The sequence below is a fragment of the Ylistrum balloti genome, unplaced genomic scaffold (genome assembly GCF_031769215.1).
Source record: "Ylistrum balloti isolate Yb309-2 unplaced genomic scaffold, AGI_CSIRO_Ybal_v1 Utg370278, whole genome shotgun sequence".
NCBI classification, from domain to species: Eukaryota; Metazoa; Mollusca; class Bivalvia; order Pectinida; family Pectinidae; genus Ylistrum; species Ylistrum balloti.
In genome coordinates this window covers 253,703-276,591 of record NW_026782214.1, presented here as the reverse complement: position 1 = coordinate 276,591, position 22,889 = coordinate 253,703, and the positions used below count along the sequence as shown (strand labels likewise).

The 22,889-nt window shown below is 33.4% G+C and overlaps 2 protein-coding genes across 2 annotated transcripts; one reads left to right on the top strand and one right to left on the bottom strand.

Annotated features, from left to right (window-relative positions):
• Window positions 1–1,479: 1,479 nt before the first annotated feature.
• Window positions 1,480–12,056, top strand: LOC132552763 (uncharacterized). The gene is made up of 11 exons (XM_060216951.1): window positions 1,480–1,958; window positions 2,609–2,704; window positions 3,320–3,564; window positions 4,101–4,293; window positions 5,813–5,934; window positions 6,781–6,913; window positions 8,940–9,260; window positions 9,950–10,048; window positions 10,432–10,661; window positions 11,552–11,744; window positions 11,941–12,056. Exons 1-11 carry the CDS (start codon window positions 1,505–1,507, stop codon window positions 12,054–12,056), a joined length of 2,202 nt encoding a protein of 733 aa, XP_060072934.1. The 5' UTR covers window positions 1,480–1,504.
• Window positions 12,057–15,700: 3,644 nt separating this feature from the next.
• Window positions 15,701–22,762, bottom strand: LOC132552761 (mitochondrial fission 1 protein-like). The gene is made up of 5 exons (XM_060216950.1): window positions 22,691–22,762; window positions 21,656–21,788; window positions 20,470–20,549; window positions 19,536–19,641; window positions 15,701–18,869 (listed from the first exon to the last, which is right to left on the bottom strand). Exons 1-5 carry the CDS (start codon window positions 22,733–22,735, stop codon window positions 18,781–18,783), a joined length of 453 nt encoding a protein of 150 aa, XP_060072933.1. The 5' UTR covers window positions 22,736–22,762; the 3' UTR covers window positions 15,701–18,780.
• Window positions 22,763–22,889: the final 127 nt, after the last annotated feature.

Genomic DNA, 22,889 nt, shown 5'->3' with positions numbered 1-22,889 from the left:
AATTACTTAATACAATGTCAATCACTCCGCACCTCCTCCAAATTTGCTATACACAGCTTTTCAGAAAATGAACTCTTGTGTCATAAAAGTGAAAGAGGAAATGCAATTGAAAGGATTGTTAAGGTGTGTTCAAGGTTTTTTTAATAGGTCAAAGTCTTTTGCCTTCTTTATTTAATTTTATGTATGATAACTATTTTTTTTATATTTACAATCAGCTACCTTTTAAGAAACCATACTACAAAGTTTTTGATGGAACCTTGACATCTGAGGTGATCAACTGTGCTGTAACTCTTAAAAGGTCTAAAACAGCTTTTATTTTATCCCATTGATTACTCATGAAGTTTGGAAGTAAAATTATATATATATATATATAATTTATGTCTGATATTGGAAATGTCAACAGGGCTAACAAAATAAAAAACAACATGTGACTAGCATGACTATTATAACTTACACTATACTTTAGTTTTTTGATCTAGCCAGGCAGCTATTTCAGTTTTATTAAATCCATCAGAAGCTAAGCTCTAGGTCATATGTGCAAAGCCTTTGTAGGGCAGTTGCAAGGCACATTCGTACTCGGCCCCAATCGGCCTTCAAGCTTATCACCATGAGAGTATAAAGGAAGGGCAGTAACTCTGGTAAATCAGTGGGTTTTCTACAGTAAATCTGGCTTTTCTCCACCACTCAAAGTTGTGACATCATTAAATGTTCGTGGCTGTTATTAGGACATAAAGCAACACTAATGCATTACAAAACTTTACCTTCATGTAAGGTTACTTCAGGCTACATGTACTTCTTTCAAGGGCATCATCAAATAAAGCTTTACTTCCATAAAAGTTACCTCCTTGTAAGTGCATTATGACATAAAGATTTACCTCCATATAAGGCTAGTTCAGGCTATTTCCTTGTAAAGAAAACACCATTATAATGGCTAACCTCTATAAAAGATTACCATTATGTAAAGGCGTTACCATATATAGCTTTAGTTCCATATAAGGCTACCTCCATATACAGACATCACCATATATTGTTATACTTCTATCACTCATTTTGAAAGTAATAATCATATACTTCCATCAAAGGTTTACTCACATTAAAAGTATTTACGCTTACAGATTTTATGAGAGAAACATATTTGTAACATTTACATGGCTTTTTTCATCCTTTTTCAGAAGATTATGATATAGAAAAACTGGACCAAAATGGCAGCAATGTCAGATAGTCTGTCTCATCATAGCTAACCTCTATAAAAGACTACCATTACATAAGGGCATTACCATATATAGCTTTAGCTCCATATAAGGCTACCCCCATATACAGACATCACCATATATGGTTATACTTCCATCACTAATTTTGAGAATAATAACCATATACTTCCATTAAAGGTTTAATCACATTAAAAGTATTTACGCTTACAGATTTTATGAAACATATTGGTAACATTTACATGGCTTCTTTCATCCTTTTTCAGAAGATTATGATATAGAAAAACTGGACCAAAATGGCAGCAATGTCAGATAGTCTGTCTCACCATGACCCTGATGACTGGACAAGGGAGATTCTTATCACTGCTGATGAGATGGACATATTCCACATCAAGAAATACATTTTACCAGATTTTGATTCATTTAAAATTTCCTATTATTTTCAACATCGTGATGATTACCTGGCACCAGGGGGTTGGGATATTGGGAGTCGACATGCCGCTGTGAAAAGGTGCAAAAAGATACTGCTCATTCTGTCACAAAAAGGAATGAGACATTTTCCATTAGAGATGTATCTAGCTATTGAGAAAAGTCTGAAGATGGGAGAGATGAGACTGATTGTTTTATTAATTAATGGAATGACACAAAAAGACGTACCAAAAATACCGTGGTTAGAAACGGCATCCTACATCAAACTGGATGACAATGTACACGAGATGTGTATGATGATGTTATGTAAATTAATCAAACGTAAGTAATTTTCAGAACCTCACATACATTTACCATATTAAGTAGTTATCCTGTTTATCTGCCTTTCAGTGTTTGTAAAGGATTACCATCCTTTAAAACAGTACCTGGTAGATGCCTGTTGCTCAATAACATATTCAAACTGATTTGTTAAAGAGATTTTTAATTAGACCTCTTGTACCTATAATCTATGTACCGAACAATTCTATTGGTTAATAATATTTCTTGTACCTATAATCTATGTACCGAACAATTCTATTGGTTAATAATATTTCTTGTACCTGTAATCTATGTACCAAACAATGCTATTGGTTAATAAGATTACTTGTATCTTTAATCTATGTACCAAACTATACTATTGGTTAATCAAATTTCTTGTACATGCATGCAAGTATTGACTTTTGTCACATGCAGTAATCTCTGAATGGTTTAAAATGGCTGCTTAAATTGTCTGTAATGTGACTGGGATAGGTATAATTCCTTTGAAAAAGAGATGTTTTAATTCATGTAGAGGATAAACAAAAAATACAAAATTTCACTGTTGTAGTACAATGTATAAGTCATTTTCACAGATGTTATTTTTTTTTTTTGCCCTATCATTACTGGATTTTTTAGGGAATATTGTCCCAAGCCAGCCCAACTTTGTATTTCAGGTGATGAACCAATCCACAACAAGTTACCTGTGGGTAATGTTGGACGGGGCATGGCATGGTCACATTTCCTTGGATATCTCAAGGTTGTTCTGCCTGGTAAGCAATGTTTTGTATGGATAAGATAATAAACATACAGATACCTGGCTATGTCTGTTGTAGGTCAGTAAATATCCAAGAAATCCTACCAATGTTCATGCACCATTATACCCTTGTCTTGTAATAAGCCCGCAAATCTATGTTGCAGTTTCAAAAGAACTCAATATGTGATCTGTTACTAAAATCAGAATTGTATCTTATATCACATTTTCTCGAATATCACACACATTTTTTGTACATATCCAGTTTTAACGAAACTTTATTATTATTAGAGTAGGTCTGTAGTTTCTCAGAATATCAACAAAAGCATCCTAGATGACATCCATAGCACCAAACTGAGACTTCTAATCAATTGATATTTTAACATTTTTAAATTTTAAAGAAACATTATACAGAAAATATTATTTCAAATGTTATCTAAAAAAGGACAAACTCAATCTACTTTAACTGTCGTATGACCAGGTGTGTGTAGTGTTGTATGACCAGGTTTGTGTGGTGTTGTATGGCAAGGTTTTGTAGTGTTGTATGACTAGGTTTGTGTAGTGTTGTATGACCAGATTTGTATGGTGTTGTGTTACCAGGTTTGTGTGGTAAATTGATGGCCCTCTTTTTCAGATCTTCCAAACGTTATACAAGCTTGTAGGTTTTACAGATCAAGTAATGATAGAGTATGTATGCCTATCAAGTTTTACATGCTACTACCAAGAAGTGGAAAAGGGCCTAAAGGTCAAAATAATTTGGAATGTCTTGACCCTCGTCTTAAGTATGAGGACAAGTTGGAGATGAAGATAAAAGTCAACGGAAGTTTACGTATCTTTACACCAAATGTCTACTCCATCACTGACCCACAAAGTGGTATGGTAAGTACATTATAATCAGTTTGACCAGTGAATAGATTTGTATTTCTTACTGACCAGTGAATGAAATGAGTTTGAACTACTTATTTATTTCTGATTTCAATCAAACAAAAAAATATTTTCAGTGATTTGTTTTTACTATGTAAGAACATCTAGTTTGGTTAGAGGTTTCTATTTGACTTACATCTTTATATGGAAGCAGAGATGCTGAAGACTTAGCTACTGTTTTATATCTAATGTGCCATTGGGGTGATAGTAGGACTGGACAACTACCTAGCCAGACCCCAGAGAGACTCATTGTGTTATACTGTGCACCGAACTGGATTTGGCCTGACCTTATTAACATACCAGACAGATGAGGTCTAATAACTAATATATAGGTAGAGATTTAGACTACCCATACCAACTGCCTGCCCACCCTGTTGCATCTGCTGAACAATCTGACTTTTATCAGTGAAATGGATGGTAAATAGTAACTAACCAATTAGAATTGAATGTTAATCATTTTCCTCAGCTTCTGTATCACCTTCTTGTTCTAGAAGTATTACTGCCTTGCCGAGATCCCCAGTGCATTCTGCGCCCTAGGTTCAATCTTCATGGATGCTCTTGGGAAGATAGATGCTCACCAGCTAGACTTGGAAGTAGAACGATTTTACTACCAAATAGATTTTCTGCTGAGTCATCAAAACAGCCAAGACTGTCACAACAAGGTCGTCATTCTGCCATATAATGGTACTAGACTTTTTATCTGAATATTCTTTTATAAGATTTTGGAATGTAGTCTGTCTTTCTTGATGTCCCTAGCAAACCGCTTACTTGGTCAAATTGTATAACAAATTTAAATAGGTAATTCTGAGGTGCATGTAAAGCCTCAGTAAACACCACAATAAACTGCTCATTAAGAAATAATGTTTAATCAGTAGAGCATAGGTCTCGGAAGTCAAAGGTCCCTAACTGTGACTCTGAAAGAAATGATCTTTTCTGTTGCATTGCTATCCACTTTACAAAAGGGACTTGTGAGATGTAATTTAAAACTTTAATGCCTGCCTCTCAATCATCACTGTCACCAACAGGAAAATAGAATGACAAGTTCTTTCATAGATATGAAGTATGTATATGTAGCCTTGGTAAATATTAGTCGCAGTAAACTACTCGGCACAAGAGATCTTCTCTTTATCTCAATCATTATTTTATTTATTTATTTATTTTTATTTTAAAACTTTTCAAAATTAATGATGTTAATGAAAGTAAATATTTAGGTATATGAAAGATACATTAAGGTTACCTAAGAGTTTTAGTGGCCTATTGAGAGGGCTTTTGAAAAAAAGTCCATTGTTGTTAATTGTTAATTAATTATCCATTGTGATATTTTCCACGATCTTTTCAAAAAGTCATGCACAAATTTCGGTAAAGTTTTGTAGGAACCTTCCTTGGCCAAAGGTTAACCAACATTGTTGGTTATTTTGTTTCCTTCCCTACAAGGATTGACATTAACTGAAATTTAAAAAATCTCCTTCTCAAGATCTAGATACATGTATAGTAGAATTAAATGCTCTTCATGGATACAAGGTTACCAAAATTTAGAATTTCATGACCTTTAAGTATCACATGTCCCACAAGGGAGGGGGCAAAGATTACTTAGTTTGAATTATAATGGATAATGACTTTTTTGAACATGATTTGTTTAATTTCCATTGGAAACACTTATCTTCGTTAATATATTAGTATAGGATGACAGTTTGATGCAATACACATATTGATCCTGGGTGACCTCCAGGTTGGGATGATCGATGGATGGGGTCAAAATGGTGCAAAGAGACTGAAATTTCAAAAGTCTTGTTCTCAAGACCTGGATTTGGTAGAATCAGGCACTCAACTTTTTTCTGAAGAATTGTTGACATGGGATGGCAGTTATTGTTGTACATGTAGAACTTAATTCAAGCTATCTTACTCTACCTTTTATGAAATATTTTGATTGTATGTACATTGTATATGCTAAACGACTAGAGGTCTATGATTGATGTAACAGCAATTTAATACCAATTGTATTTCGTTTTTATTTCATTTCGTTGAAGTGAGCGGACATGTTTTGAGCTTAAATGATTTCTTTTGTGTTGTAAAAGTATGAGACGTTTCTTTGTCTTTATTTCATATATATACATCCAATTCCTACAGGGTATATGCAGAAGCATTTTTCAATGGTTGCTGTTGGTAAACTATACCGGTAATTGATTTTTTTTTGTTGGTGTAGATGAAGATAAGACTGGTGATGCCTTGCCTGGTTCTCACCTATTACGGGCATGTCAGAAATCCCTCCAGTGTTTACCCCCAGGCAGACCCATCCTTGGAAGTGTTTCAGCCAATTATTTAGAAGTAATGACACTACCTTGATGATTTTCTCACAATAGTTTGATTGGCACATTTACGATAGATATAAGTTAGTATAAGTCCATGCACATTGGGAACACATCCCATGTTTAAATTAGTTTTTTTTATTACATTTCCAGAAGTTTGTTATTTTAACAGCTATACTATTTCTGATGATTTATTTTTCATCAATGATATTTGTGTTTTTTTTTTACACCAATAATGTTTCTGTAGACTGTATTTCAACACCTGTTTTAATGACCAATCAAGCTAAAGAGAAGTAGCTGAGCTGTATATTGTAGCTGATATTTACCAGGGTTACAATCTTAACACCTACAATGTTTCTGTAGACTGGTTTTTACAGCTATAATGTTTCTGTAGACTGATTTTTACAGCTATAATGTTTCTGTAGACTGGTTTTTACAGCTATAATGTTTCTGTAGACTGGTTTTTACAGCTATAATTTTTTTGTAGACTGATTTTTACAGCTATAATGTTTCTGTAGACTGTTTTTTACAGCTATAATGTTTCTGTAGACTGGTTTTTACAGCTGTAATGTTTCTGTAGACTGGTTTGAACAGCTATAATGTTTCTGTAGACTGGTTTTTACAGCTGTAATGTTTCTGTAGACTGGTTTTTACAGCTATAATGTTTCTGTAGACTGGTTTTTACAGCTATAATGTTTCTGTAGACTGATTTTTACAGCTGTAAAGTTCTGTAGACTGGTTTTTACAGCTGTAACATTCTGTAGACTGATTTTTACAGCTGTAACGTTCTGTAGACTGGTTTTTACAGATGTAATGTTTCTGTAGACTGATTTTTACAGCTATAATGTTTCTGTTGACTGACAAGGGCTGTAGTGTTCCATGTGACCAGCTATACCATCAGACTGAACCACAGGATGAGCACCAGGAAGACCAAATCCAGGAAGACCAAATCCACGAAGATGTCTGTCTAATCTGTTGTGCCTGCGACCGGGAGAATGGTAAATAAGTTTAAAATCTATAAGAGTGTCAGTGCCTTATATAGAAACAAGAAATTTAAATTCTTTTCTAAAAACCTGTTTCATTGTCATTTCTGTTGTTTGTCATAATATATGTAATTTGAATAACCTTACATTCTCATAAAACAAAAAAAAGCAAACAAACAAAAATATGATAGACGGCCATCTTGGAATTTTTAACTGAATGTTTATTATCGCTATTTCTTGAGAAGTGCTTGATGGATCTCTCTCATTGCATATGTAGATTAATTTCCTTTGGCCCCTACTTATACAAGCTTGATTTTAGGACTGATTAGAAAAATAAAATGGGGAAGAGGTGGCCATCTTGGATTCTGACTATGAAAGTTTGTTATCATTATTGCGGAGAAGTGCTGGATGAATCTCAATAAAATTGCATTTGTAGATTTCCCTTAGTCCCTAGTTGTGCCTGTTTGATTTTAGGGGTGATTGGGAAACCAGAATTTGCTGACAGGTGGCCATCTTGGACTTTGCCAATACAAGATTGTTATTGCTATTTCTTGAAAAGTACTAGATAGTACTAAATGGATCTTTCTCAAATTTATGTGTAGGTTTCCCCTTTATCTATAGGTTTGTTTGTTTGATTTTGCCACTGATCAGATGAACAAAATGGCTGTGGAGGATTTTGACAGAGAAAGTTTGTATTCACAATCTCCTGGACGAGTACTGGTGTCTTTCTCAACTTTCATATGTACATTGTTCCCCTTGGTCCCTAGTTGTACTTGTTAGATTTCGGAACTGATCATGATAAAAAGAAAAAAAAAATGGCTGACAGGTGACCATCTTGGTTTTGACAATGAAAGTTTGTTATCACTATCTTCCAAATTTCACATGTGGATAACTTTTGGTCCCTAGTTGTTTACTTTTTTTTCTGGTACTGACAGGAAAGCAATATGTTTGACAAGTGGCCCCTCTTGGATTTGGAAAATTATTGCTCCTTTTTGAGAAGTTCTCTGTTGAGCTCTCTCAACATTCATTTGCAGATTTCTCTTGGTCCCGAGTTGTGCCCTTTAAATTTTGCAACTGATTAGAAAAAACAAAAATGGCTGACAGGCAGCCATTTTGGAGTAGCCAGTTAATGATTATGCCTATTTCTTAGGATACTAATTTTCATGTATTTAAGAGCAAAAGAAAGAAGAGAAAAGAAGGGAAAAGATCCAGTTTTTAAAATGCGAATAAAGATCAAACAATGGTGGAAACCAAGATGCTTCTTGTATCTCTGGTTTCACCTGGATTTATTTCTATTTTATTTTCAAGCTTTACCCTTATCCATCAATCACCAGCATACCTTCGGGCATCCAGGCAAAAAGAAGGCAACTTGAAGCAACAACAGTGTTCTCTATCTCTAGCGACATTTTTATTTCCAGTTACAATTTGTAATGAGGTATATGATCTTCATTTATTTCTGAAATTGTCAGTTTTGCATATTAATGAAGGTCATTTCACTGAAGGTCATATCATTTCATCCCTAGTGATGACATAATCAAAACACATGTGAGCACAGAACTGGAGTGGCAGAAATCTCTTATACAACAAGGTCTTGTTATGTAACCTCTGTTTATACTGATTGTTTGATCAAAAAGCATAAAGATAAGGTAAAATCTTAGAAACCTCGGTTTGGAAGTAGTTTTGTCCTATACCACACAAAGAAACCAATTACTATTAGCTAGTTTGCATACTATCAGGATGAGATTTTGAAGTTTATCTTGCAATGATAAAACAGATTCAAAGTAAATATAAACTTTATTTATTTTACAATAATTGCAAAACAAGTTATGTCAATTTATACTAATCACTCTTGTTGGCCCGGATGTAGGCGCGTGAGGGGTCTTATTGTGGGAGGAAACCAGAGTACCAGGGGAAAACCCACGTGGTCAGGCAGGTGACCCCTTACCTTTTTCACATCTGTGACCGCCACCCGACCACACTTCAAAGTGCATGACAGTTATGAATTTCATTGAACATAGATCATTTTCTTTGGTTTTCCCAGCTGAAAACATAAAAACATTTCTGGAGTCAAAGAAAAAGATTGTCAGTGTAGTGACACCAGAGAGAGAAGGATTTGAACAGACAGAAAAAACAGTGAGAGCTGCCCGCTGGTCAGTTTTATTTCTGTCAGAGGCATCAATGCATGTCATGGAGTTTTGGCTAGGAGAGCTACTGACCATTGGGAACCTTGAGAACTGCCAACGTCTTCTCCCAGTGCTCCTAGATACACATCCCGATAACATTCCAGATTTCCTTAGCTGGGTCACTTTTATCACCACAGATGAACCGGACTATGCAGAAAAAATTAATCATATTATAGAAGGTAAGTGTATATGAAAAATCCTGATTTAATGCCTATTCATTTAACATGTACATATGTTCCAACAAAATAAATTTTACATGTGCTATTGTTGTAAGAAATTTGGACAGGGTAGTTTTCAAATGTTAAAATCAGAATAACACACTACATTTTTTCCATCAAATTGATATCCATAAAGGGATGCAAATTTTTTTTTTCAAAATTTTAAAAATTCAAATCTGTTTTGATAATTAGAAACTTTGTGATATGATTTCCTGATCCTATTCGTTATCACTTTTAGCACACCATCAGCCATGGTCTTTATGTCCTCCAATAGTTTTTGTAATTGCTACTCACTGCTTCTTGAAAAGTTAATTTTATTGTTCACAAATTTAATGTGTTACAAGCGTTGTATTGTATCAATTTTGGGACTGTACGGAAAAAACATTATAGTCCACAAGCTGTCATCTTTTTATCATCACTATTTCTTTAGAAGTAGTGTCAGGATCTTAATGTTTGTACTTAGTCTTCATTTTGTATATTATTTCTCATGTTCAATGTTCAGAGCAAATAAAATAAGATGATAGAAGATTCAAACAGATGAAGATCTCATAAAGATCTTATGATGGTGGCGCCAAGATCTCTCAGGGATCTTTGTTGTTCTTTCACATCCATATGCTGAAATTCGTGTGTCTTAACCTTGATATTACCAGGAGAGAGTGTCACCTTCACAACCCAGATTCCTATAGGGAATGTTGCAGAGGGGCTAGTCTGGGTGTTTTATGCCAACTATCTACGCCACAATCTCCAGGGTATTTACTTTTCTGAATGTTACAGTATCAATAACTGATGTTTGAACAGAAGTGTCTAACATGGAAATTTACATGAGGGAAATTTACTTAATATGCAGGTCGTTTGGCCACGAAAATTTCACCCACATGTTTAAATCTGTGATATATTACATACATATTGAAATATATGTTCACATTAAATATGCAAAGATATATTGCTTATGAAAATAACTCCCTCACTTACAGCCTGTTGAAATTATGAAAATTACGCACATACACCCCTCCAACAGAACAAACAAAGGGTAAGTGTTTCCTATAATAGACTATTGTATTATGGTATTTGGCTAGTCTCAAGAGTCAAATCATATAAAATATTTAAAACATAGATATCATTATTTTAATAGACATACCTAGGAGAATAAAGAAGAAACTGAAAGAGTGTTCTGGAGTGAATATGTGGAACATCAAGTATTCAACCGTGTTGTTTGAGCTGGTACCAAAAAGTTGTAAATGTCCAAAGGAGCTAGCTAGTCCAGGGGGACAGATTTCAGATGAGGGTCCAATTGAATCAGTTCAAAAAACAATATGGGGAACACAGAGGACATTTACCTGCAACTTGTACAAAATTAATTTGGTAAATATGAGTTTAAACCACACAGGTTTGTCACCCCTAATTGGTACACAATTGGTTGCATTTTTTGTTACAAGCAAATTTGATAATGCAATGCATCTGCATAAAGTGCTTTATCATTGGTTCAGTAGTTTCAATAGTTTGAATTTGTTTACCTCTAAAGAGGTTATAGTTTGTTGGCATTTTGTCAAAGTTTGGTAGGAATGAATAGTAAGTCAACTGACCAAAGGTCAAGGTTATGGAGTCAAAAGGTCAAAGGTCAAAATTTATCATGTATTTTATTATACAACATTCTTTTGTCATAAATATGGACAAAGTCACCTCACCAAAGGTCAGTAATATCATACCAAAGATCAAGGGCGAATTTGTATATCGTGCCAAGAAAATATTTTGGTATAGTATCATAAAGATTGAACAGAAAGTCAACTGACCAATCAACGTTCAAATTGAATAAGCACAGATTAAGGAATAGTTATTTCATTTTTGATTTCCATTGTTTTTTTACCGATGACAATTAATATAGTTTACAAGAAAAACACAGTCTTATCTTATTTATAGATTGTATGTCAGTGCACTGAGGTACATTTGTGTGGATTCAATATGTACACTACAAAATTTAATGGGAAAATAACTTCACTTGAAATTTCATAGCTTCTTTGTAAAGTCAGTTTCTAATGACAGTCATAATTTTCAATAGTTTGTCTTCACTATATATAATATCCACAGGAGTGTGATGCAGTGTCACTAGATATGTAAAATAGACACCACAAATAATGAGACTTTCTACCTTAACTGGTAGGAGTTCTGCTCTTATGTATGTAAGCCACAGTAAACTTAACTGAAAAGCACATTTATCAGTCCAAAAAATCAAGTCTTTTGTTATGTTTATACAGGACAATGGTAAACAGTATTATTTCCTTGGAGAATTTGCCTCCCCTGTACGAACTCTCTACAGCATGCATCAGTCCCTGATCGCTGGACTTAGTAAACAACTTATGGAGGAACAAGTTCATCTGTTTGCCATCCAACTTCAGAAAGTAGTCAAATCCAAAATTAGCAATAGCTGTGAGGTCATCATGTATGATGGTAAGATTTATTCAAAGTCATTGTTCAAAATTAACAATAGATGTGAGGTCATTTTGTATGATGGTAAGAATTTACAATAGTCGTAATCCAAAATTAATATGATGATGTATGTTGCATGCTATTTTTGGTTCTTTTTAATTAATTACCAACAAAAAATAACTTCTTAATTTTTGACGAACTATGCTTTTCTTTGCAGATGCAGAAGACAATTTGGTGGACATTCTTGTAAAAAGAATTGTAAACCATGAAGAGAAAATGCAACAGCTGGAGATTGAGGAAAACATAGAAAAGATACACCAGTCTTTGGAATAACTAATATATATCTATATTTTGTCATATATTGGCCAAAATGTACAGTTATGTATGTTGATCTTGTCAAAATTTTAACTGTGTTTATTATTTATCCTAAGTAAAATTTGTATCCATGTACAATGTATATATATACATTGCAATCCAGTTGCTCATTTCACATAATACAAAATTTGCCACTTTGATGATGTCAAGAATTTCCAGCTATCTATCAGTACAACTTCCAATCATCCTTTTTTGGGGATGTCAGGGTGGAGTGGTTGGTTAGGCAGTTGTCAAATTTCTTGGTTAGGTTTTTTAGTGCCAGAGATTGTGAGTTTGGGCACAGTTAAGGCATGAGTCAAAAACGGTCTTCCTTCATTAGTTGTTTTACCATGATCAAATGTATATATACAAGTAATTCAAAAGCCTGAAGATGGCCACAAGGCCAGAAAACGTTAGCGATTTCAAACGATTTTATTTGCCATGTTAATGTTTTGATTTTTTATATATACGATACAAAAAACTTTTATCTTTTTTGAAGTATATATGGTGTGCATCTCAATCATCGACAGAATAACAGTTCAGTTTGCTCAGTTCATTCTCCCGATCGGTAAGTCTTCCGACCGGGACAGGTCGGCTGAGGTCAAAAATGGGGGTGGGCTTAATACCGGACATCCCCCCTGTGCATAGGAGTTGGCAGAAAGGGGGAGTGGGCTTATTACCGAGCATGGGCTTATTGCCGGAGAAATACGGTAACTGACCTCCATCCACTGCGGAAATTTGCTTTCAGTATATCTCGAGAAGTACTGGAAGGATATTTCTCAAACTTGATGGGAATGTTTCCCTTTGCCCTAGTTATGCCTGTTTCATTTTTGAGTTTGATTGGGAGAACAAAAATGGTAGACAGGTGGCAGTCTTGAGTTTGAAGTTTGTTATTGCTATTTCTCAAGAAACGCTTGAAGGATAGATTTGAAACTTGATGTGTAGGTTCTACTCCATCCCGTTTTTGTCGAGATCTTTGATTTTGATGATTTATGTTTATTATCACTGTCTCTTTAGAAAAACTTGCTGAATTTAATAAGATGATTCATGAATGAAGGTACACAATACCTCTGTGTCCATATATTTTGGTATATCAAGTTTACAATATTTCTTCCACAATTTCTGTGAGTGTCTTCTAGTTCTCGATGGTGGGGTTTTAAATGTTTATTAATACTTTACCATATGCTATGTATCTGTCACCTTTACAACACGCTGATATATGGAAATTAGATCTGAAGCAGTTATAATGCAGGGGCAATCTACATTAACTCTTTTTTTTCATCTTAAGCATCAAAATATTTATTTACAAGGAACTCTATGAAGATTATTTTTCATCATCTATCTTCAGCCTTATAGTGTTTAAAGAATCATCCCTGATAGAAAAGACGGTAGTACGTCAGATTCAGTACTTTCGTTATTTTTCATCATTTGTAATTGTAATTACACAGCATACTATTAACATTTTTATTAAACTCAGTGTTATAAAATGAAAAAGTTCATACAGAGGTAAATATGCATATCCAATTATTAACATTGTTCTTTTGACAACTATTGTTACATGTATAATGCATTTCTTGTCTAGTGATTTTTACAAGTAGTAGGTATATCTACATTGTTTTCTTCAAATTATATTTTTTTGAAAATATTTTTTCGGGTAATATATATCTTTTTACTTCCATAATACATTAACATTTCTTATAGATAATACTGATAATATTATAGTTTATTTTGTGCATTTACAGAAATAAAATGACCTAATTATCCAAAAACATAAAATGCATTTCTAATAATGAATCTGTAATGAAGACTAATATCACAAGTATTTTATGATACTGTATGAACTCCAGTCATATTTGGCATTTTCACATGTTTTTTTTTTTCAGTAACTGATTAATTTATGCAATCATGCAGTTTACAATAGTCTATTATTATACTACTTTTTATATATGAATTATATAAGTCATTTAATTCACCAGTCTGTTTTTGATATTAAATTATTTTTTGTAATTTTAGGTCAATTTTCACATTAGGACACATAAACCATTATTATGTCGTTTTTAAGTAATTGATTTATTTGAAAAAGCTAGTAAATATATTTCTCATTAATGCATAAGGAATAAAGGCCCAATGACTATATAGTTGAAGACTAGCTTACAACATGGCCACCGGGTTCTGTCAAAAACATCTGTAGTATTACTAGCCAATGTGTTATAAAATGTACATGTATCTAGAGGCATTATTGATTGCTTTGTTTCTAGTGTATGTTGCAATGCTTTACTATGTTATATAACATTTTCCAGTATTTACTATTAACATCTGAACAAACTGATCTGGAGAGCTGGAAGGTTGTTCTCCATTGGCGGGACACCCATTTGCTTGGGCTTTTGCTTGAGCTAGTACACAGCTCACTACCTGAAATTTAGAATTTTAATGGCATGGTTGTCATATATTTTTATCAATTGTTTCCATGTTTAGGGTATATAATTGATATTAAAAGATTAAACTACACTCTGCGATGACTGTTTTCATTAACTATTTTCAACATATCTAAACAATGACTGGATTTCAACCATACTTTCATCATGGACTTTTAACATATACAGACTTCATTAAACATTTAACTAGTTTGGATTATATGGGAAACAGGTATCACATATTTCACCATTATTGTTAGTTAAGTTAATAAATATTGACACAATCAAAACAAATTTAAAAATGCAAACAAATATTGACAAGAGTGCCGTGGACACAATATACGCTGCCACAAAATATAAAGATCAAGATTGGTCCTTTTAATTGTCGTTTTTAACATGTCAGTATCATAAATCTTACAAAAATCAACGAACCAAAACATCACCCCTTCATGCACATCTACCCAATGTAGTCTTGACATTGAGCAAGTTTCATGAAAATCTCATGATTAGTTTAGGAGGAGTTGCGTTCACAAGAAATGGACGTACGGACGGATGGACGGACTGACAGACAGATGGAGAAGATGATGCCAATATACGACCGCCTCCGGCAGCGCATAAAAATTTACTATTAACAAATGAAAATAATGTTTCAAATGTGTTTTTTGAGGTGTCAGTCATCTTGAATTTTGGACCATCCCAGATAATAGCAGCATATGGTTAGGACCATCTCAGTATCATTTCAGGCAAGTTCGAGCTGAATCCCACTGGTCAAACTTTTTAAGGGGGTGTTGCTCTGAGAAACCATGATTAATCAATCATGTCCTAAAATGGATTTGCCTTGTAGATGAATTTTGAACAAGGCCAAAAATAACACTTTGTTAGATTCCTTTTCTAAATACCCCACCAGATTTCAGCTGGAAACTGAAAAAGAAGTTTAGAATATGTTTTTCAAGATGGTAGTCATGGCAGCTTGACCCTTCAGACAGGCGAGGTCAAAAACATTTTGAAGTCATCTCCATAAACTTTGTGACGATATAAGTTGTTCTATGTCTTTGTTGTATATATCACACATGTTGAGCGCTTATGTCTTTCATAAGATCATAACCATCGAGAGGAGCAGACATTTCTATACATTGGTTCAGAGTCGTTATATAATGTTGTGCCTTAAATGTTAAAGAAAAGTCTAGAACACAATAAATTTTATTGACATATTTTATTGATAACAAAAAACTTCTTAACATAAAGACAAACAACTGATCTATACTCTTTCCTCTCTAGAAATCCAACAGACTTCACAGAAACAAAATTAAATGGTTATTGAAGCTAACACATAATTTTGGTGTTCATAATCATGTCCATAGTCATTGTATTATCAACACATTGCACATATTACACGGGTAATGAAGGTCATTACAAAAGTTCTCTCTAAACAAATGTAAGCTTAGATGCTATCTTACAAGTACAGGCAATCCCATCATCAAATATTATACCTTACATGAGAAAGCACAATTCTAACTTGTACACCATAGTGAAGATTCGGAGAACCCAGGACTGAGGACAATATCCATAGGACTCATCTTGTAACTGATATGCCCAATCTCAATGTGGTGTGTAGTATTGTCAAACTACGTGAAACAGAACATCATCAGAAGAGGAGTGGAGAAACATTTGATTGGTGAGTTTCAGAGAGAGAAAGGGGACAATACCTGATGGTTGGAAACATGAATACCTGCATGGCAACCAACCCTAAACTGCATTGGACAAAACATATCAGAAGCAATCCAAAGAATAACACTATAAATTATCAACATTTAACGCACTTCAAACCCTAACAGAAGATACACTTTAAACCAACAATCTCTTGTGTGCTTTTTACTCATGAATTTCATGATTTATACTATTTTATGAGACAATTGCTGACAATTAAGAATGGAATTACAGGCCATGATTATATTTCTGATAAAGTCTTTGAGAAAAGTTAACAGCCACAAACTTGTGGTGTAGCAATCATTTAAGTCAGTAGCTATATTATCAAAGACAGTTGGTTCCTGGTACTGTTAAAGGAGCTAAAAATCAGGTGCCAAACACAGAAATGACAGACATAATTTTGACTGATTCTTTTCTAACACTCCAGAACTTTACAGAATATAAGGCAGACACACTGGCACCTAAATACTGCCATCTTTCCTCACTTTTAAAAAGAGAAACTAATCAAATGTACTGCTTCTATTTTGCATATTCAAATTTTAAGTAAACTTCTTCATTTCTAAAGAGATATATGACAGAACCTTGAATAAATCTGACACCTGTATAAACAGGCACTACATTTAGGTACCACTGTTATCACATTGTATATGAGATACATATATAGGAATGACCAAATTACAATAAAATACCATAAACAAAGGTTCTACAACTCTGTACAATTTGACACAAGAGACCAATTACAGTACCTTTTGTATAGGACAGCTCAACAATGAATGTCCTGTAGGAAATTTGGATCTTGTTGGTTAAAGACTTCATTTACTTATCACGAAAATATACGAGTAATTTGACCTAACAAAGCAACATGAAAATCTCCCAGATTGGATGATTTCGGATGAAGTACAGGACTGGAGGATCGGAGCGAGACTGATAGAGAGAATGAGGTATCATCAAAGAATCACAGAGAACACTTAATGTTAAAATCACATACCTTTAGTAGCAATATTGGTCCTATTTAAAGTTACCCTAATTATATGAACTCACCTAACCATCAAGATAAAAGCATACAAACAAGAATATGATTGCAGGTGTAACTAAGAGAACACTTCAAAAATAAAAAAACAAAACAATAAAAAGTATTCCACAAACATTCACCAAGCAGTAATTCTCAAGGAATTACAGCTGATTTAATTAGATAAAACAAAACTCTCATATTAACACAATTATTGTGTTAACTGTATGTTGCTGAAGATAATTAAATCTACAATCTACACATTTCAATGTGTCTTTTATTATCTCCCTTTTTCTTTACTAACAAATATCTGTGAAAAGTGCTGAAATAAAGTCTAACACTGCAATATATTGCTTTATCATGTGATGATTTTCGAGAAAGGCTTATACAAAATATCTAGTAGCGTTATAACTGAAATTAATTTAACGATCAACCAAAATAGAAAGATTTAGATCATAAAATATGCAGTTGTATACTTTTAAAGTGTAACAATCATCACCTTAGTTTAATACAATCTCAGTTAAACCCTTCACTTTATGGCAAGTTTGTTATATTTTAATGTCATACTTTGCAGAAGAAGCACTTTAATAAGATTGCAAGTAAAATATGTGTGTCAACAGAGCATCAGTGTGTAGCTGTCCAGACAAGATAACTTCTACAGGCTGACAGATAAACAGATTCAACAGTACATGTATCCTCATAATTTCAATTCTAGAAGTAATGAGTGAAACAAACTGCTAGGTTCTAAGCACTACTGAATCTACACTTAACAAGAAGTGTGATTGAGGAACTGAGAATTTACAACACAAGTAGCAGAGTAAGCGACAAGCCATGGCGAGGGAAGTCATTCAACTAGTGTTGCAACCCAGGTATTGAGAATGTAAAGCAGTAGCATCGCAATAAGTGACACATCTCAACAAGGGAGGTAACTCTAGACCCAAAATTCAAAAAAAGAAAAGAAAAACACTGAAGTTAAGAAGTGAAACCCTGCTTAACAACAGCTGACATGGTATAATTTTCCTAAATAGATATTCCTGAACATATTCAGAAGCAATTTTTTCTTTTATATTTGCAAAGCCTTACACATCAAAGTTTTTCTATTGTAAACCTCCCTCATCTAGTTATGATCATGACATACTGCAAGTAAACCTATCAGAGGTGAATTAACTCATTCAATTATTGATAACAGCATGATGTCCTTATTTGGGTAATACCATATTAATATCAGATACAACAATCTGATTTGGGTGTCGTGGTAACATGGTCTTGATATATTTATGTTTGCTAATTAAAGCATCCACTTTCTCCATCAGGTCATCACCATTAACTAACCATGTCATCACACACTTATAGTGACCATTTCTCCTTATCTGAACATGCTCATTATCTCCTTATCACATGATATAAAAAATCTCATCACATTAATTTGTGAATATTCACCATATAATTATAACGTTTAATAAACATGTCCTTATATGGCTATGTTATCCATATTTGGTATCACTGTCCTCCATTATGTCCATATATGATTATATAAATATAGCATACTAAATTATGATGTTCATAAGAGTCTTCATTTCTTGGCGAGGGCCACGCCTAATCCGACCAGACTGCCTAGTGCTAGAGCTGCTCCTCCTACAATAGCTATACCCATCAGTCCCTCTGTAAAGAAGAAGAAAAGCTATCTTATGACATCAGTTTCCTGAAATTGTATGATTCAATGTAAAATTAATAGATCAATGCTCAGGTGGTACTTTTTCATGTTGTTTTGGATGCAATTCAATATAAAATCAATTCAAAGTTTCAAATATCTGAATCTCTTTTCCTGATATTAGATTCTGAAAACAAATATTTCAAAGGGCTGTGGAAAAAATGGCTATTTGGATAAAAATGGCAAAACCTACAGCAGTGATACCACCTTTTTAATCATTGAAAAATACACAAAAAATTTATTCTGAAGTTCAAAAGTAGATAATTTTTTTACTTCTTGGGAGACAATTACAAATGACTATTGTGAAATAGGTTATATATTTATTTACAAATGACTATTGTGAAATAGGTTATATATACTTTTACAAATGACTATTGTGAAATAGGTTATATATACATTTACAAATGACTATTGTGAAATAGGTTATATATAAGTAGTTTCAGGGAGAAGAGCCATTAACTCCTAAATTACTCCACAAAATTGTTTACCATTGTAAGATCTATCACATCATGTTAGAAAAAAGACGTAAATAAAATATGATCTCCAATTTATCAAAATATTGAAATTGCAATTCTATTCACAACAACCTCAGTGGACAAAAGAAATAAAAAACTGACCTTTTTTCATTTTACTGTTGATATATTCCTGGAGCTGAAGTGCTTGGTGGTTACCTGGTTCTATCCGCAGGAGTGCCTTCACGTACGTCAACGCTTGAGGATATTCCTGACAATAAATAAATACATATATCTATCTATGGAAGTGTCTTCACATACATCAAAACTTGAGGATATTCCTAACAATAAATAAATATATCTATCCACATTAGTGTCTTCATGTACATCAAAGCTTGAGGACACTCCTAATAATATATAAACATATCTATCCACATTAGTGTCTTCATGTACATCAAAGCTTGAGGACACTCCTAACAATATATAAATATATCTATCTGCAGTGGTGTCTTTACATATATGTCAAGGCTTGAGGATATTTCTGACAATAAATAAATACATATATCTATCTATGATAGAGTCTTCACATACGTCAAGGCTTGAGGATACTCTTAACAATATGTAAATATATCTATCTGCAGTGGTGCCTTCACATATGTCAAGGCTTGAGGATATTCTTAACAATACATAAATATACAAATGTACATATCTATCTAGCAATAAGCCAAAGTGACAATCACATTACCTCTGATTCAAAGTAAGGGGATGGACTTATTACAAGGCATTGAAATAGTATTTGTTGGCATACCTTTACCAATATATATATGGGTGGACTTATTACCACACATGGGCTTATTGCTGGAGAAACACAACAGTAAAAACAAAAAGAAGGAACCAGTCTTAATGATGCCCTTGAGAATTAGATCTGTATCAATTTTACTATAGTATGTTTGATATTTTCATTGCCAGCCAACGTAAATATCATTAGATAGGAAAAACTAAAAAGTTTAAAGTATACAAATCTGGTGTCAGAACACAACATTTTTCATAATGTCATGTATAGGGAAACAAAGCATCAGCTCCTTTAGGTGATGTTTACCTTGATGCGTGTATAGCCAATAGACATGTAAAATAAATAGTCTCTTCTAGCTGTATCATCTGTGGCATTCTTAAATAAATCTGAAACAGACAAATATTTTAAACATTAAAATACTAGGATTAAACCGTCATGAAAGCATGTCGTTCATCTGTCCAGTAATAAACTGATAATAATCAAGTCTGACATTATTTACCTAACTAAACAGAATAACTGATAATCCATCCATCCCTAACGAAGAGCTGTACACAGGGTGTTGGACCCAAGGCCTCGTTACAGATATATGTGGTAAATAGCCAATGGATATTGACAACTTCTTCTTTAAAATAGATGATTTCAACCCTAATATAGACAATTTTGTCTCTAATACTGACAATTTTTACTTTGATATTGAATATTTCTACTTTTGATACTGAATATTGGAGATTTTTACCCTAATAAGATGATTTTACTCTAATTTGAAGACTTATACTGTATTATTACAGATTTCTTTTGTTACAAAACAAGAGTAATGACAATGGCTGAATGAAGCTATATTTTGTAACACTTTTCTAAAAACACACTTTCTTTTCTAATACGATTTCTACTGTATAACTGATGATTACTTCTCTAATACTGAATATTTCTACCCTAATATTGATGATTTCTATGCAAAAGTTAGAAGTGTAACACATATCCAAATAACAATACAGGACCTTAGACTTTTATCCCATCAAAAGTAGAAAAACAATATATGCATTCCAATGAAACCAACATTTAATGTTTTGAAAGTTGCTGTAAATATTTGTGTGTTGGTAAAGAGGTGCCCCTATGGCCAGGTCCCTTCAAAATTAATATTATTATTATATTTACCATTACTTCTGTAGTTATTCATGGACACACAGATCAAAACAAACTACTGACTGACTAGCACTAGTGGTGAATATGTACAGTGTTTAAAATATAACTGATAATTCAGGTCACATTTATGTAGCGATCATATGTAATTGACAAGATGTACAGGTATACAAATCCGTATGATAGCTAAAATAAAGGGTCAATATGTTTTAGTGCATGAAATATGAAAGATAATTCAGGTCACATGTGTATGTCTACATATATATATAAGCTAAAGTAAATTGAAAGTAAATACAGAGTAAGGAGAACATCAAGTTATTCTGGCTCACACTGAGTTATCTGTGATACTCACCATCCATGAGTGCAACTCCTTTTTTCATGTCGTCTAGGTATTTACTACGAACCAGACACCAGGCATACTCAAATTGGGCCTTTTCACTCACCTGGCCTCTCCTTAATTGGTCATTGTACATCATCTCATATTTCTGAAATTACAACAATTGGTATTTATCAATAGCTGAAAGCACCAATGCTATCACCAGCAGAAATCAAAAGTTTGAAAATAGAACAGAGCGTTAGATAAGACAGGAAAATTTTTCATTTCATCCTTTTTTCAACTTGTATCATGTAAGAAATGGATTTATCAGACATCTCATTATGTATCATGTAAGAAATGGATTTATCAAAAAAAACTATAAATGTATTTATTTATCCTGCAAGAAACAAAAAGGTTCAAAACATAAGTTTCTTACTCAAAGTCAGAAGATGGGCTTATTACTGGACAATGAGCTTTGTTGTTTCACTGAATTTTTATGTCATTGGCTCACTGTAGTGAATTTTGGGACTCAAAAATTTGAGTCCTGTAGACTCATGTTTTTCCTGTGGAACTCAAAAGTTTGAGTGCCCATTATCTTTCTTTGCAAATGCAAATTAAAAGAAACCATGAACAATTTAAAAATGGTGTTCTGGTCTTACCAGAAAATAAAATCCTGCAAAAAATAATGTTTTATAATCATTACAATATCGATCTGCCTGTATTATACAGCTGTGCCCTGTGTTTAGATCAGTATGTATGACATAGGAAACCATAAACTCAGATATCTATAATCTGCGAAACACTGTTTTTTTTTATTTTTTTTCTCCTTAGCTATTTCTGAGATTGTGGAATTCTTGGTATCATCAAGGTGTTATTCATGATATGACATTGGGAATAGGTAGGTCTGATGTCTGATCATGACAGCTGACTTGTTGAATTGAAATAAGGTCATCCGGAAAAAAAACAAACAGCCTCTGAAATTGATTCTAATACCAGGTCAACGAAGCACATCCATTGTAAAATTAATTTATGTCTAAGGCGATCTTGAAGTTAGCGTATCGACAATTATACCTTTAAATCGTAAGAATCAACAACATCGTTTATCATTTGGTCCATGATGACTTCTGAAGACTTCTTGGGGAAAACCGGTGCCTGTGTCAAGTTAACGCTTTGCCTGAAACTTGGTTATTCAATTCAAGCACTTAAAGGATTCAGCATTGAATCTATACATATATAACAGGGAGTACGGAAATGGAACCGTGCGGATCTG

What these genes read in the sequence shown, in the direction of transcription:
- LOC132552763 (XM_060216951.1), top strand. Translation starts at nt 1,505, where the DNA reads ATGGCAGCAATGTCAGATAGTCTGTCTCACCATGACCCTGATGACTGG. An exon ending in TGCCTGCGACCGGGAGAATG is followed by an intron (nt 6,914 to 8,939) that starts GTAAATAAGTTT and finishes TGGTTTTCCCAG; the next exon opens with CTGAAAACATAAAAACATTT. An exon ending in ACTTGTACAAAATTAATTTG is followed by an intron (nt 10,662 to 11,551) that starts GTAAATATGAGT and finishes ATGTTTATACAG; the next exon opens with GACAATGGTAAACAGTATTA.
- LOC132552761 (XM_060216950.1), bottom strand. Translation starts at nt 22,735, where the DNA reads ATGGACCAAATGATAAACGATGTTGTTGATTCTTACGATTTAAAG. An exon ending in AGGAGTTGCACTCATGGATG is followed by an intron (nt 20,550 to 21,655) that starts GTGAGTATCACA and finishes TGTCTGTTTCAG; the next exon opens with ATTTATTTAAGAATGCCACA. An exon ending in TTGGCTATACACGCATCAAG is followed by an intron (nt 19,642 to 20,469) that starts GTAAACATCACC and finishes ATTTATTGTCAG; the next exon opens with GAATATCCTCAAGCGTTGAC.